Source organism: Marmota marmota, unplaced genomic scaffold (genome assembly GCF_001458135.2).
Source record: "Marmota marmota marmota unplaced genomic scaffold, marMar, whole genome shotgun sequence".
Lineage (NCBI taxonomy): Eukaryota > Metazoa > Chordata > Mammalia > Rodentia > Sciuridae > Marmota > Marmota marmota.
The window spans coordinates 18,698,628-18,713,932 of NW_025999968.1; the positions used below are offsets into that span (position 1 = coordinate 18,698,628).

The 15,305-nt window shown below is 38.7% G+C and overlaps 2 protein-coding genes across 4 annotated transcripts in view; one reads left to right on the plus strand and one right to left on the minus strand.

Annotated features, from left to right (window-relative positions):
• The window catches only part of LOC107136363 (transmembrane protein 45A-like), a 66,439-nt gene that overhangs the window by 35,318 nt on the left and 15,816 nt on the right, over positions 1-15,305 (minus strand). The window contains exons 1-2 of one of the 3 annotated variants that reach the window (XM_048803452.1): positions 7,179-7,314; positions 2,146-2,419 (exon numbers count right to left, since the gene is read on the minus strand). In XM_048803452.1, coding sequence (XP_048659409.1) covers positions 2,146-2,373 — 228 coding nt within the window. In that variant the 5' untranslated portion in view covers positions 2,374-2,419; positions 7,179-7,314. Of the gene's footprint in view, positions 1-2,145; positions 2,420-7,178; positions 7,325-7,466; positions 7,632-15,305 lie in introns of those variants that run through there. The other 2 variants (XM_015478581.2, XM_048803453.1) reach the window with 2 other exon arrangements.
• Positions 11,618-12,071, plus strand: LOC107136200 (cytochrome c, somatic-like). Its single transcript, XM_048803454.1, has one exon. It carries the CDS (start codon positions 11,645-11,647, stop codon positions 11,960-11,962), a length of 318 nt encoding a protein of 105 aa, XP_048659411.1. The 5' UTR covers positions 11,618-11,644; the 3' UTR covers positions 11,963-12,071.

Sequence of the window (15,305 nt, forward strand, 5' to 3'; positions counted from 1 at the left end):
GCCAGGCCAGCGTGCTATCACTTGAGCCACATCCCGAGCCCCTATCTCATATTTGATAGGGCTGGTACCATGATTTCCAATGCCTCTTCTAACATTCAGAGAGGCCTTCCTCAGCACCATGACAAACTTATTAGTTCATCACTGGTTAGAACAAATACAATAGACACCAAACTCTTGATGTGAGGAGTTAGGAGAACTATCAAGAGGGTTATCAAGAGTGATGGGCACTGTATTTGCCTTGTTCTTTCCAGCAGATTTTAAAAATATAGATTGAGGACTGAGTATGCAAGATATCTTCTGAATTTCTGTTGATGTTTTATTTCTTTTCTAGGCATCCAAACTAGAGGAATTCAGACACTTCAGTTGTCACAAAGTAGTTATTGGAATTAATTTTTATCAATCTTAATTTATTCTTACCTTACAAAAATGTATTGTTCATTAACTATAGACCAGGGGTTATATTCTTATCTTGCCAAATAAGTGCTACACACTACCTCCTTCAAAAAGATACACGGAAAAGAAGATGAAGGCCCTTGTTCAGTGGTTTCTGATATAGATGATGCTTCCCAAGTGGAGTGTAGTTTTAAAGTATGTTTATGTACCTCAAGTATTTATTTTAAGATACTGACTTGAATAGATAATATACTATTCTATGTATTAGTCTAAAGAAGTTGAGAACAGTTATTCTGACCACATTAACTCATTTCCTGAATATAACTAAAGATATAAGTCAACCTTGAATTAAAGCTTTCCTTCCTCTAATGCTTCACAGTTTGAAAAAGACTCTGCATAATTACTTATGGGCTCAAGTAATTATGTAATTAATTAAGTAATTAATTTGTTGTGACACCTCTGTTGCCATCTAAAGCTAATGGATTCTTTTAAATTCTAGATTTTTTTGGCAAATTATGTTTTTATATTTTTCCTGTTTAAAATAACAGAGTTCTTCATACCTCACTTGCCTTAAGTCTACCTGCAGTACTGTACTATCTAAAAGAATATTCCCTAGGAGAAGAGCAAAAAAATAATCATAATAAGTCAGGAAAGACTGACTAATAATATCATCTGAAATTGGTGTGAGCCTTTTAACATTTTCAAGTCTGTGACACATTTAATCCTATGATGGACTGTACAATGGAAAAGAAGCTGAGGTGTGACTAGACTCCCAGTCTCTTGTATCTCCAGTTTCAAGCTTTTTACTGTTCCTTATTGATAGAAGTAAAGCAAAAGTGATATTTAATTAAGAGGGACCAAAGGCAAGTGAAAAACCAGCAACTACAGGACTTTGCAAAGGACAGGCGAACCAACTAGAGATTGTTGTGCACATGAAATAACAGAAGCTCTTCAACTAACTCCCTTAGACCTGTTTGGACATCCTGAGGGATTCTACACCATACCTCAGGGATTCTACACAGGATGGTCTCTGGAAGTTCCAGCCAGGTCCAAGACAACACCATTCAGTGTCCCTATCCAGTGTTTGCAGCCACCACCACAAAAACTGCACAACAGCCCATTTCCTATTATAAGAAGATTGCTAACTGGTGCTAGAGATGCAAAAAAGAAAGGGGTGCTGGGGTTGTGGCTCAGTGGTAGAGTGCTCCCCTAGCATGCACGAGGCACTGGGTTCGATCCTCAGCACCACATAAATATAAAATAAAGATATTGTGTCCACCTAAAACTTAAAAATAAATATTAAAAAATTCCCCAGAGGCAACTTTTTTTAATTGATTTTTAAAAAATAAATAAATAAATGACAGCAGAATGAGTTACAATTCTCATTACACATATATACCACAATTTTTCATATCTCTGTTTGCATTTAAAGTATGTTGACACCCAATTCGTGTCTTCATTCATGTACTTTAAATGTCTATCACATTTCACCATCCTTACTAATCCCCTGCCCCCTCCCCTTCCCTCCCACCCCACTTCCCTACCTAGAATTCATCTATTCCCCAGAGGCAACTCTTATTCATTGCTTGCCATTGATTTAAACAAGGGATATGGATTAAGGATTCACTATGGACTCGGCATTTATGAAATATTTACATACAGTGTCTCATCACTTTAAGGGTACAAATTATGATTAGCCTTCTGATATTAACAGATAGGAAAATTAAGAATCGGAAAAGATAAATAACTTACTGAAAAAGTTCCCACAGCTAATTTAATGGCAGAGCTGGGATTCAAATTTGGTCTCACAACTCCAGAAACAGCTCTTGCCAATGTGATCTTGCCCTTCCCTGGGAGACAGCGCCCCTCAGTGTTGACAGGAGTGGGGCGGGGGATCGCAGCATGCCTGGCCCAAGAGGCAATGCAGGGCAGGAGCAGAAATATGGCAAGATGGTTACTGGTAAAGCTTGAAAGGCTCATCAATCTCAGTTAAAGAGGTTGACTGCAGGCCATGCTTCTATGCAAACTGTAGAAAGAAAATGTAAAGGATGAAAAGTGACATAGATCCAACATCTCCCAAAAAACTGATCTTCTGCCAGCAAGGCACTAGTTAAATCTCAGGAGAAAGGAAGTCACATGATCTAAATAGTATTCAAGTACAATTAACTTGGCAGCCAGGCACAGATATATGACAGGGAGAAAGAGGCTGCAGGCAAGGAAACCAGTTAGAAGACAATCACAGACGCTCATTACCTAGATGATGAGTCTGAGTCAGAGCAGGCGGTGAGAACAGGGAATAGAGGGGCAACAGTGCATCTTACTGGAAGGAAGAACAGACACGCCCTAGGGACCCGCTTGGTCAAGACTACGGTTGATGATGACTCTGAGATGGAAACAAGACAGGGCAAAGGGCACTCCAGGGCCAAGTACCAGCCACATCCCTGCACCCTCAGGTGCCTGTCTTCTCACCAGAGCACAAGCCCTGAGCAGTCAGGGGCGCTCCTTGGCTCTAGCACTCCACAGGTTTTCACACTGCTGACCACAGGCCTGGTGTTAGATGGACTCAATGAGTATTCCCAGCAGGCTCTTTCCTCTGCCTGAAATGTCCTGTACCCACTGTCACCTAGAAATTCTACATAGAAAGAGCCCTGACAAGGCTCAGCACCAATGTCTCTTCCTCAGAGAGGAATTCCGTGACCAGATGGTCTAAATTATATATTCCTGTTTTCTCTCCATAGAAACTTATCTTCACAGTATGTATTTTTAATGTGTATTTTTCTAATTACAATTTGTATTTTTTATTTATTTTTAAATTTCCTTATGTTTTTGTTTTTCTACCTACCCCCACTAGACTGACTACAAGCTCCAAAAGTCTGTTTTCAGTGAATTCCCAGCAACCAGCACTGTGCTGTCCAACAGAAATAAAATGTAAATTACATAAGTCATCTTAAATTTTCAGTAGTCACTTTTGTAAAAGTGAGAAGAAATTGGTGAAATATGGCTTAATAATATATTCTATTTTACCAAATATATACAAACGCTATCATTGAAATGTGAACAATAGAAAAAGATATTTAAACATGTGATCAATTGAAAAATTATTAATAAGAGGGCTTCTGATTTTTTTGTTTGTTTGTATCAAGTCAAAATTTGCAAAATACTGGAAAAATAAGAACACAGACTAGGAATTTAAAAGCAAGGCTTAGTCCTTCATAAGAATGTCACTGCAGGAAAGAGAGCTCACTTGAAGACCACCTCAGAAACTCATCAAAAGTTGGTATGTTGGGCTGGGGTTGTGGCTCAGAGGTAGAGCGCTCACCTAGCATGCATGAGGCACTGGGTTCAATCCTCAGCACCACGTAAAGTAAAATAAAGACATCATAAAAAAAAAAAAAAAAAAAAAGATGGTGTGCACTAGGCATGGTGGCTCAAACCCATAATCCCAGTGGCTTGGGAGGCTGAGGCAGGAGGACCAAGAGTTTAAAGCCAGCCTCAACAAAAATAAGGTACTAAACAACTCAGTGAGAGCCTGTCTCTAAATAAAATACAAAATAGGGCTGGGGAATGTGGCTCAGTTGTTGAGTGCCCCTGAGTTCAATTCCTGGTGAACCTCACCCGCCAAGAAAAAATTGCTGGTGTTCTACTGGAAAAACCTCCACAGGCTCCAGAGTCTCTGGCTTCCTGATCTCATAAAGCAAGCCCTGGGAACAGTGGTTTGGGGACAAGGAATAGTGTTAACTACACAACTTCTGTGTGTGTTTCACGCAGATAGCACAACTCAGTTGAGACTTGCACACTTCAAGTGGTTCCATAACCATATGTGGATGGTGTCCAACATATAGGACGATGTAGATCTTGTGGGATGCCTGACATATATTACTTAGCTAATAAAGAGTTGGATAAAAAAAGGGAGATAGGAAGAGAAGAAAGAATGAGAAAAGAAAGTCAACAGAAAGGAAACAAAACTTACATTTGTTGACTAGATACTATGTTAGGTTGTTTCATATCAATAAATTATGTTAAAAATATTGAAAGAACTGGGGAAGTAGCTAAGTGGTAAAGCACACCTGGGCTCAATCTCTAGTACAAAAATAAATAAATAAATTCATTTAATGCTCACATCAACCCTGATGAAGTAGGTATTATTAGAACCACCTCAATCAATAGACACCCATTTGGAGATGTTATTGAACTTGCCTTAGATCATATTGTCTTTTGAACTAAAGAAAGAGGATTCAGAACATAATCTCCTCCTCCTTCCTCCTGCACTCCATTGCAAGTCTAGCCAAAACAACTGCAAATCTAGGCCTCTCTCTCCTCCAGGTGACACAGTCCAGGGTTCCTATAAGATACTGTTTTGAATGCCATAGACGCACTCCTTCAAAAAGTACAGTCTGATCACTGCAGGATAATGGGGGCAGGGGGCTCTCTCCCCCTTCTGGAGGGATCCTCCTCTCATTTTCTGCTAACCCCTTGACCAAATTAAATAGTGGCACTGGACAATACCCAAATATGCCAAGCTTAGCAGAATCATGGTCACACCAAAAGACAACCTCCTAGCAGGGTCTGTGCCTCTAAGGCCATAAACACAGATGTGCTGGGAGCATCTCCCTCAGGACAAGGGTTTGGTCACATTTCTATCATCAGACAGAAAGTCGAGTAGTCACCCTGGACTTGAGAGAAATGAGGACAAACACATCTGTGAGAGCACCCCATCTTGATTACTTGTTAGGCCATTCCAAGAAAATTTAAATTTGCTAACAAAGACAAATAGAGTTAGCAACATAAAATAAGGTAAATGAGAAGAATGGGAAACAAAGGCACGTGAGTATTCTAGAATGGGGACAGAAGAAAATTGGCAGCAAGTTAATGATCTCTGCCTTCACCTTGCCCCACCTCATTCTTTACTGGTCATACATGATCCTATCTCTCTTGGAAAAGCCACCAAAGTCTGCCCCCACCCTATTGCTAAATTCAGTGGCCAATTCTGCCCTCATCTTACTTGAGCCACTGGCAGAATTCCACAGTGCTCCCCACAGCCTCCTCTCTGAAAAATATTCTTCCCTTGTTTTTTCCCATTCATGGCACTTTCCTTTGTTTCCGGTATCTCCTAAACTCCAAGCTCTTATGATTGGGAGTCCTTGGGACCTGTTTTTAAAACTCTTTTCTATCTACCCTCGGCTCTGGGGGATCTCATCCTGTTCACAGCTTGGAATGCTGTGCCACATGCCTGTGTTTCCCAAATATTTATCTTTAGTCTCAGCTACTCCCCAAACTATAGAGTCCTGCAATCAACTGTACATTCAGCTTCTCCACTCAGATGTGTATTACACCCTTCAAACTACAGACTGTCCAAAACAAAGCTCCCAACATCCCCAACTAGATATGCTCTACCACAGTCCTCCCCAACTATGACAACTCCATCTTCCCTGTTACACCAAAAATTTGAATCATCCTTGACTCACACATCCAACCCATTAGAAAACTCCATTGGCAGACCTCCAAACAATGTCACAAATATGCCACTTCACCACTTCTCCTGAGCCAGACCTGAACTATAATGACCATCCCCCAAGGGGACTCTGCCTCTGCCCTTGCCCCTTTCAGACTTTCTCAACACAGGAGCCAGGTTGTCCTGTTGAGGTGAGTTGGGCCCAAGTGTTCACAGGGCCCACATGGTCTGCAGGAGTTAGCCCCATCACTTCTCCCACCTCCCCTCTCGGACTCTCCTCTCTATTGGCTACCCTGGCCTTCCTGCTCCTTCTTCAACACACCAGCCTCACTTCCATCTGAGGGCCTCTGTACTTGCTGCTGCTTCTGCTTGAACACAGCCTTTCCTCTAAGGACATGTCTAATGTTACTTTGTCAATGAGGTCTTCTCACACCATCTCATTTTAAACTCCCTCAATGCCCCATTCCCTTTTCCTGCTTTATCTTCCCAATAGTACACCCCCTTTAATACCCGACATAACTCACTGACTGCTGCATTCATTGCATCCTCTCTCCCATGGCTAGTATGAATGTTCCATGATTTGTTTCTGGTTTTCCTTATCATTTAATTTCTAGCTTTTAGAACTACGTCTGGCATATAGTAAGTTTCCAGTACAAAAATATTGGATAAATAAATGAATGGATAGATAGGTAGATAGATAGATAGATGGGTGGTTGGATAAAATTCAGAATAAATAGCAGGCCTTATGAATAAACTGTCAGATTCTTAAAAGCCCCAGAAGAGGAAAATGTCACAGAAATCAACTGAAATAAATTCATCATTAAAGAAACATATTTGCAACATCTACTCTGCCTTTCCAACCATAATGCTGGGTTCCAGCATAAAATGAAGTGAAATGTGCACAGAACAATTAGAATTGGGCTAGTCTTAAATTTGCCTCAACCAGTCACAACACCCAATAGGCAGACTGGGGAGACACTGGTGACGTGCAGGAGTCAAGACTTGTAAGCCATGGCTCCAACATTGGGGAAGCAGGGTGGAAGAAGAGTTGACAACTTAAAGGAATGAACTTTTATAGTGTTCAGCCATGAGCCAATCACTGCACCAGACTCCTTGCTAACATTACCTCATAAAAAATTCTTACCACCCTGGGAAGCTGATATTACATCCATTTTACAAGAAAAGATACTGGAGATCAGAGAGATTAAGTTACTTGCACAATGTTACAAATATATAGGAGAGTTCAGATTCAAATTAGATTTATATGAATGGAAACCTTTTTTCTCCTTCTGTATTATTATACTGAAAGTTACTCCCCAAATGGCAAACTAACCTCTGAGTGTTTCGGTCCAATTTTATCTTCTGAGCCATTCATCCTGGTTGGTGTCAGTAGATCAAGCACTTTAGGATTGAGGTAGCAGGGATAACACAGAAGCAGCTAATGTTAGCCTTTGTTTCTTAGTTAATGCCAAAAATATTCTGTAATAAAAAAAAATAATAGTTTGAAAGTTGACAGCCTATGTTCAGTTTTATAAACACATAGGCGCACACACATGCACACATGTCTGTGTGTGTGCCAAAAGCAACTAGTAAGGAAACATAGTACTATACTAAAACTTACCACACTTTTATCTTTTTGCCCAAGTCCTCCACAGATCAAGAGCAGATGTGCAGCTCAGAGGCTCCCAATCCTGGCAAGTGCTGCTTAATGCTCAAGAAAATCCTATTTCACCAGCATCAGCATTGCCGCAGCCCAGGGAAATCCCTTTTCTTCCTCCTACTCACATGTTTTTTCTTGGGTGTTGTATTCAATGCCAGTGGACTGCACCTCCACCCAACCTACAGAAACCTGGCCTGTAGAACCCTGCAATTAATATTGTCAGACACACAAGTCTGTCAACCCACCAGTCAAGCTCCCAGCTTACTAGAAGATACTAAGAAGTCTTTATTAGCAGGGTTTCTCACATAACTGTAGTTTATTCATTTATTTCCACTCTCACCATGACTGTCTCCTAATTAATCATTTTTATAAAATTGTTCAACTATTCACCTTAAGTGTCCAGGGTGCAAACAGGAAGTAGAAGGCTCCCACAAGGAATGGCAACCCCGCCCCCATGACTTTGCTTCTCTTACCAGCAACAACCTACCAAGCCAACCAGCTCACATTCATTCCAACACACAGGGGAGCACATAATACCCTGGACTGCACCCCTGACCTGAGCCGCACGTATGAAGATTGAGAAATCTCAGGAATGAATATTCATAGAATTGCTGTTCCTTTCAGTGTTTGGACCTACCAGCCAATAAATTTCTCAGTTCTTCACTAAGAAATGAGACCAATTAAGGTGAGTGTAGACTGCACCTATGAAATGTGACGTTGTAACATGTCTGTCACCTTACCAAAAAAAAAAAAGTTAACCCAAAATATTTCAAAAACTTCTTTTATTCAAAGGACAGAAGTAATACATGTTTTCAAAACCTGAGTCACACCTTTTTTTAATTTTTTTTTAGTTGTTGATTGACCTTTATTTATTTTCTTATATGTGGTGCTGAGAATCAAACCCAGTGCCTCACACATGCTAGGCAAACACTCTACCAACTGAGCCATAGCCCCAGCTCCTGAATCACCTTTTTAACTCTAGGTTCTAAATCAGTATACAAATTATTCTAGGCAAGGAAGAAATCTCAGAAAATATTCTATTAAAGGAAATTAAACATTAAATCAATTAAGATTTTTTTTAAAAGGGCATCAGTTTCATTAGAGGCTCATCTGGATACATAAACTTAATGGAATGTGATAAAATAGGCCCTTAACCATATTTTCTCACTTACATTATACTTGAGAGACCTGAACACCTAGGTGCAGAACCCACCACATAATTTGTGGGCCCAGAGCAAAATTATTCTTCTAGTATATTTCTAACAAGGTTTTCAAAAAGATTGGCATGATTGTTTCTTTCCTCTTCTTTCTGTTTCTTAACCTGCATTCATTCCCTTTCAAGTGGCTTAGGCACTCAATGGATCCAACCAGCAGAACTGACCATCACTACTACCATCCCTATGTCAGTCAGTCAAAATCCACTTCTCTGGGCATTCCTTTTTTGTTGTTGTTGTTTTGTTTTTTGTTTTACTGAGTTACACATGACAGTACAGTAATCTTGACATATCATACATTTGAATCAGATGGGATATAATTTCTCATTTTTCTGAGTATACAGGTTGCAGAATCTGGGCATTCTTAAGATAATGAAATAGACTTAAATAGCACTAATTTGCTCCTCCATGGAATGGAAACAAAGCCATTGGTATTTGACTGCTCCTGGATGGGAGGGGCTGTGGGTTAGAACTGGAAATTAACAACAAAGAAAATAAAACCTGGTGGATTCCAGAGACTAGGGAGAAAAACAAGAGAAGTGGAGTACCCCAGTTTCAGGCACCCAGCACCTCAGTTACAGGAAAGGGACTCTCCCCTCAGAGCAGGTAAAGGTGAAAGACTAAGGGTCACAGCTTTGTGCAGAAGGCTACCAGGAGCATCCAAATGCCTTAAATAAATAAGTGACATGGAGTCTACATTACAACTTAACTTTAGAGAAGCCACACACTGCACCTGCTAACCAACCCTCAGAGTGCCATGGCCAGGAGCCATCTTCAGACGGTTCCTATTATTAGGACTAAACTGTTCTGGGGATCAGAAAACCCAGCATAATCACATTTCAGAATTCCTCTGGACACCTTGCCACACTGAACGGGAAGGCAGCAGCCACACGAGACAGCTGTGGTTTGGAAGAGTGTCTCTGTCACAAATTCACTGAAAAGTACATTCTGTGGGAAGCACAGGAATGCAATGGTGTGGGAAGTAGAGGGCCCAGAAGTTCAGTGATCCTGCTTTCTGTGACATGAAGCAACATCAGTTCTGTATTGACTAGTGTGGGGGCCAGGTATGAAGAGACTACCAGGAACTGATTAGCAAATCTCCTAGTTCTTCCCACAACCCTCCTCCAGAATGGAACTTGATGGTTCAACTGCTCCCCCAACCCTTGGAGGAATTTTGGGTATCCACCACAGCTTGGATATGGGCCACATCCCTGGAGGCACAGTCTAAATCCTTCCAGAGAGAACACACCTCCAATATGGCCAAAAGTCCCTTAACCTGTTTAGTGACAAAGATGGGGAACAGCCTGCTTTCGCCACAACTCCTTTGGCAAGACTTGAGAGGAATTTCAACATACTGCTGCTATTAACAACTACCCCAACCCCATACCTGGCAGATTGTTATCATATCCAGAGAGGAGTGTTTCCAAGCAACTTGGTTAGGGGAAATTTTTGACTCATAATTTTTAAAATTTTGTTCTATTATTCTATTATTTCCTTTTATTTCTCATTTTTTTCCTACTGTTATTCTATATTTTAATTCTTTAAATGGGTTTTTTTTCACTCTCTTTTCTTCTCTCTCAATCTCCCCCCGGCCCCAATTTTTATTTCTGGGTTGGGGAGTGAGTCCTAGGAATTGAACACAGGGCCTCAAGCATGCTAGGCAAGTGCTCTTCCTCAGAATCACACCCCAGCCCTCCATTTTTATTTATATTTATATTGTTTTTCCCTGCTTCATTATCCTTTTTATTTTTTATTTGACCACTTTAACCCATTACTGTTGTTGTTGTTGTTTCTAGTATTATTCTCTCTCCCTCTCTCTTTTCCTGGTGCTTGGAATCAAATACAGGACCACACACACATTGGGCAGGTGCTGTGCCTCTGAGCTATACTCCCAGCACAGCTGAGAAGAATTCAGACCTACTTGAACCCTGACAGATGCTTCTAAGACATTTGCATAAAGAAAATAAGGGACATAAACTCCTAGCTGTTTCAGACCATTCACTATGATTGAAACAGCCAATATCAGATTCCCTTTCAAGTAACAGAATCAATTCTAATAGTGCCCATGGAAATCCCCTTCACCTGATAGGGGCTTCTACTCCCATTGTTGGGATGACCTAGAGAGTGCACCCTATATATCCTTCAGTCTATACCACACCAAACTAAATTACCAGAGGGACCCCATTCTGTCAAGACCTACCTTGAAAGCAGATTGCTCACAGTCTAATAAAGTACACATTGTGTGAAACCCTGCAAATCACAGTGAAAGAATAATCTCCACAGGGAGATTATATGACAAAGATCAATTGAAATTAAACTCAACACTACAGGAAACACTGATATCTCAAGAAACATCATAAGAGAAGGCTGCTTTTTTTTTTTTTAGTTGTAGATGGACACAATACCTTTATTTTATTTATTTATTTTTATGTGGTTCTGAGGATCGAACCCAGTGCCTCACACATGCTGGGCAAGCTCTCTACCACTGAGCTACAACCCCAGCCTGAAGGCTGCTTATTAAGAGGCTCTCACATAAAAGTGGAAGAGATATCTGCTCCAACGGAGGCTCAAATTAGCGTAAAAACACAGAAATATTTTTTAAAAGATGCTATCACACTTCCTAAGCTTCATAATTCCATTGTAACAAATCTCAAATATATTGAAGTGGATGAAATGACAGATACAGAATTCTAAATAATTATTTCTGAAATGATCAATGCCAAGAGAACACAGAAAACAATTGAATGTATTAAAGAAGTTAATGCAGGATGTGAATAAGAAATTCAGTAAAGAGAGATTTTGAAAAAGAATCAAACAGAAACCTTGGAAATAAAAGCTTAATGAAACAGGTTTTTAAAAGTTTTTAAAAAAGAAATCCAGGATCGGGAACCTTCTTTGCACTAGCAATGAAAGAACGAATTAAAAATGGGTGATGTTGAGAAAGGCAAGAAGATTTTTGTTCAGAAGTGTGCCCAGTGCCACACCGTGGAAAAGGGAGGCAAGCACAAGACTGGGCCAAATCTCCATGGACTGTTTGGGCGGAAGACAGGTCAGGCTGCTGGATTCTCTTATACAGATGCTAACAAGAACAAAGGCATCACCTGGGGAGAGGATACACTGCTGGAGTATTTGGAGAATCCCAAAAAGTACATCCCTGGAACAAAAATGATCTTCGCTGGCATTAAGAAGAAGGGAGAAAGGGCAGACCTAATAGCTTACCTCAAAAAAGCCGCTAATGAGTAATAGCTACTGCCTTATTTATTACCAAACAGAAATGTCTCTTGGCTTTTTTATGTGCACCATAATTTAATTGATGTGATACACCAGAAATCAGATCATGAATGACTGACAAAATTATTTTTGTTGGACAATCCTGATTTAGGTAAAACTGACTTGTAGTTAAATTAATATTTTGGTTATATTCCCACTTCAGTAAATTCTATCACTGTTTCCCCTTTTTAAAGTTACGGTTGGACTTAATTAGTAATGTTCAGTATTTCACAAAAATGGTGAATGACATCTGAAAACTGGTTTTATATTTAGTTTTACAGAACTGATTATGTGAATATGTTTAAATATGGGGGAAATCCCTTTAGTCTCTCAGAACCAAGCATGATTCACCTTTGTTTCAATTTGTGTTCATTAGCCTATTAAAGGCAGTGGTTGAAGATAAGGAAGCACTGTCTGTATTTTTGTTGACCATGCCAATTTAATTAGAATTCCCTGTATCTAAAATGCTGTTCTTTCCTTATAGAAAGTGTGGTTTATGTATGATATTAAATAAAGAATATTTAACACTTCTAAAAAAAAAGAAAAAAGAAATCCAGTTTAAAGCTTCACTGATAGACCAGATTAGGTGGAGGAAATTATAATGAGGCTAATAAATTATCACTGACAGTGATAAAGAAAATTAGAAAGAATGAAACAGAACACAAAAGATACATGGAATACCATTAAAAGACTGTACTTACAAATAATCAGACTAGATATGGGAACTACAGGTTAAAAGTATAGAAAAATCTATTCAGTGAAACAATAGCATCAAATTTTGCAAATCTTGAAAGACAAGAACCTTCAGACATTAGAGCCCCAAATAGACATGACAAGAAAAGAAACTCTTCACAAATATTATAGTTAAACTGCCCAAAGTACATAACAGAGAAAGAATATTAAAAAGTTGCAAGAAAGGCCAAATCATATTTAAAGGCAATTCCATCAGAATACTATTAGATTTCTCTACAGAAACTCAAAAGGCTAGGAAATCGTGCAATGATGAATTTCAAGCTCTGAAAGAAAATAATTGTCAATCTATTTTACTATACCAACTAAAGTTATTCTTCAAGATCAGAATTAAATAAAGACCTTCCATGATAAGCATAAAGTAAGGAAATCCATGATCACTAGACAAACATTACAGAAGATACTTAAGGGAATCCTAATCCTGGAAGAAGAAGTATAAGCACAATTATGAAAGCAGGGAAGAGAATAAAATTCACTAGAGCAATAAATAAGAAAATGAGAATTGGGAAAAACAATCAAGCATAACAGAAACCCATCTAATTTCTAATATGAATAAGAATGAGAAAAAATGAACTTAAAATGAGCAAAATAACCCAAGGGAAACTTACAAAATGACAGGAACAAGAACATGCCTGTCAGTAATAACCCTGAGTGAAAATGATCTTAATTCTCCAATTAAAATATGTAGAAAGAGGGGCTGAGGATGTGGCTCAAGTGTAACCCACTTGCCTGGCTTGCGCAGGGCGCTGGGTTCGATCCTCAACACCACATAAAAATAAAGATGTTGTGTCCACCGAAAACTGAAAAATAAATATTAAAAAATTCTCTCTCTCTCTCTCTCTCTTTAAAAAAATATGTAGAAAGATTAGTTGGATTAGAAAACCACATACAACAATCTGCTGCCTGCAAGAAACTCATCTCAACAGCCAAGACACACACTCACTGAAAGAGAAAGGATGGAGAATGATATGCTAAGCAAATGGAATACAAAAGCAAGCACGAGTATTTATGTTCATATCTGACAACAGAGTTTAAGCCAAAATCAGTTAAAAGAGACAAAATCACTACATACTAATAAAGAAAAAAATATCAAGAAGTATAATGATTATAAATATATATGTACTCAAAATCAGGGAAACACTACTGAAAATGAAGGGAGAGAAGGGCCCCAATATAATAATAGTGGGAGATTTCAATATCACACATCTCAATAGATCACCCAGATCAAAAAAAATTAAAAATTGGAGTTAAATTACATTATAGATCAAATGGACTTAATAAACATCTACAGAATACCATTTAAGAGTTGAAGAATACATATTCTTTTCTTCAGCAGATAAAATTTTTTTCAAAGTATTTCTTTTATTAGGCCACATAACAAGTCTTAACAAATTCCCCAAAATGAAATAATTTCTTGCATCTTATCAGAGCATAACGGAATAAAACTAGAAATCAACAACATGCAAAATTATAGAAATTTATACAAATACATGGAGATTGAACAATACATTTTTAAACAAATGGTGGGTCATTGAAGAAGTCATAAGACAAATTTTAAAATTCCTAGACTCAAAGGAAAATGAAGACACATTATGTGAGAATCTATGGGATACAGAAAAAGAATTATAAGAGGTAAGCTTAAATTGATAAATGCCAAAATTAAAAGAACAGAGATATCACAAATAAATAATCTAATAATACATCTCTAGGTATTAGAAAAACAAGAATTAACAAAACTCAACATCAGTGGAAGGAAAGAAATAACTAAGGACAGGGCAAAATAAATAAAATAAATAATAAAAGAACAGTACAAAGGATTGATGAGACCAAGACTTGATTCTTTTAAAAGATAAACAAAATGGAAAAGCTCTGTTATAGATTGGACCTGGAATATCCCCAAGAGGCTCTTTGTTGAAGGTTTGGTCCCCATCTAGTGGCACTATTTGGAGGCAATAGAAACTTTAGGAGATGGGACCTAGCTGGAGGAAGGAGATCTCTGAGGGTGTGTCCTAAAAGAGTGTCTCTCTCTCTCTCTCTCTCTCTCTCTCTCTCTCTCTCTCTTTCTCCTTCCCTTTTTCCCTCCCTCCCTCTCTATCTCTGCTTCCAGTTGCCATGAGGTGAGTAGTTTTTCTCCCCAGGCTCTCTCTACCATGATATTCTGCCTTACTGCAGGCCCAGAAACAATAGCGCCAAGTGACCATGAACTGAAATCTTTAAAACTGTGAGTCAAAATAAACCTTTCTTCCTTTGAAATTGTTTTTCTCAGATATATTTCAATCTTAGTAAGATTGAAAGCTTACTAACATAGAAAATTGGTATCAGAAGTGGCATAAAAATAGGAAAAGAAGAACTTAAATTATCACTATTTGCGGAAGACATGATTCTATACCTAGAAGACCCAAAAGGGTCTACAAAAAAACTACTAGAACTAATAAATGAATTCAGCAAAGTGGCAGGATATAAAATCAACACGCATAAATCAAAGGCATTTCTGTATATCAGTGACAAAACTTCTGAAACGGAAATGAGGAAAAACACTCCATTCACAATATCTTCCAAAAAAAAA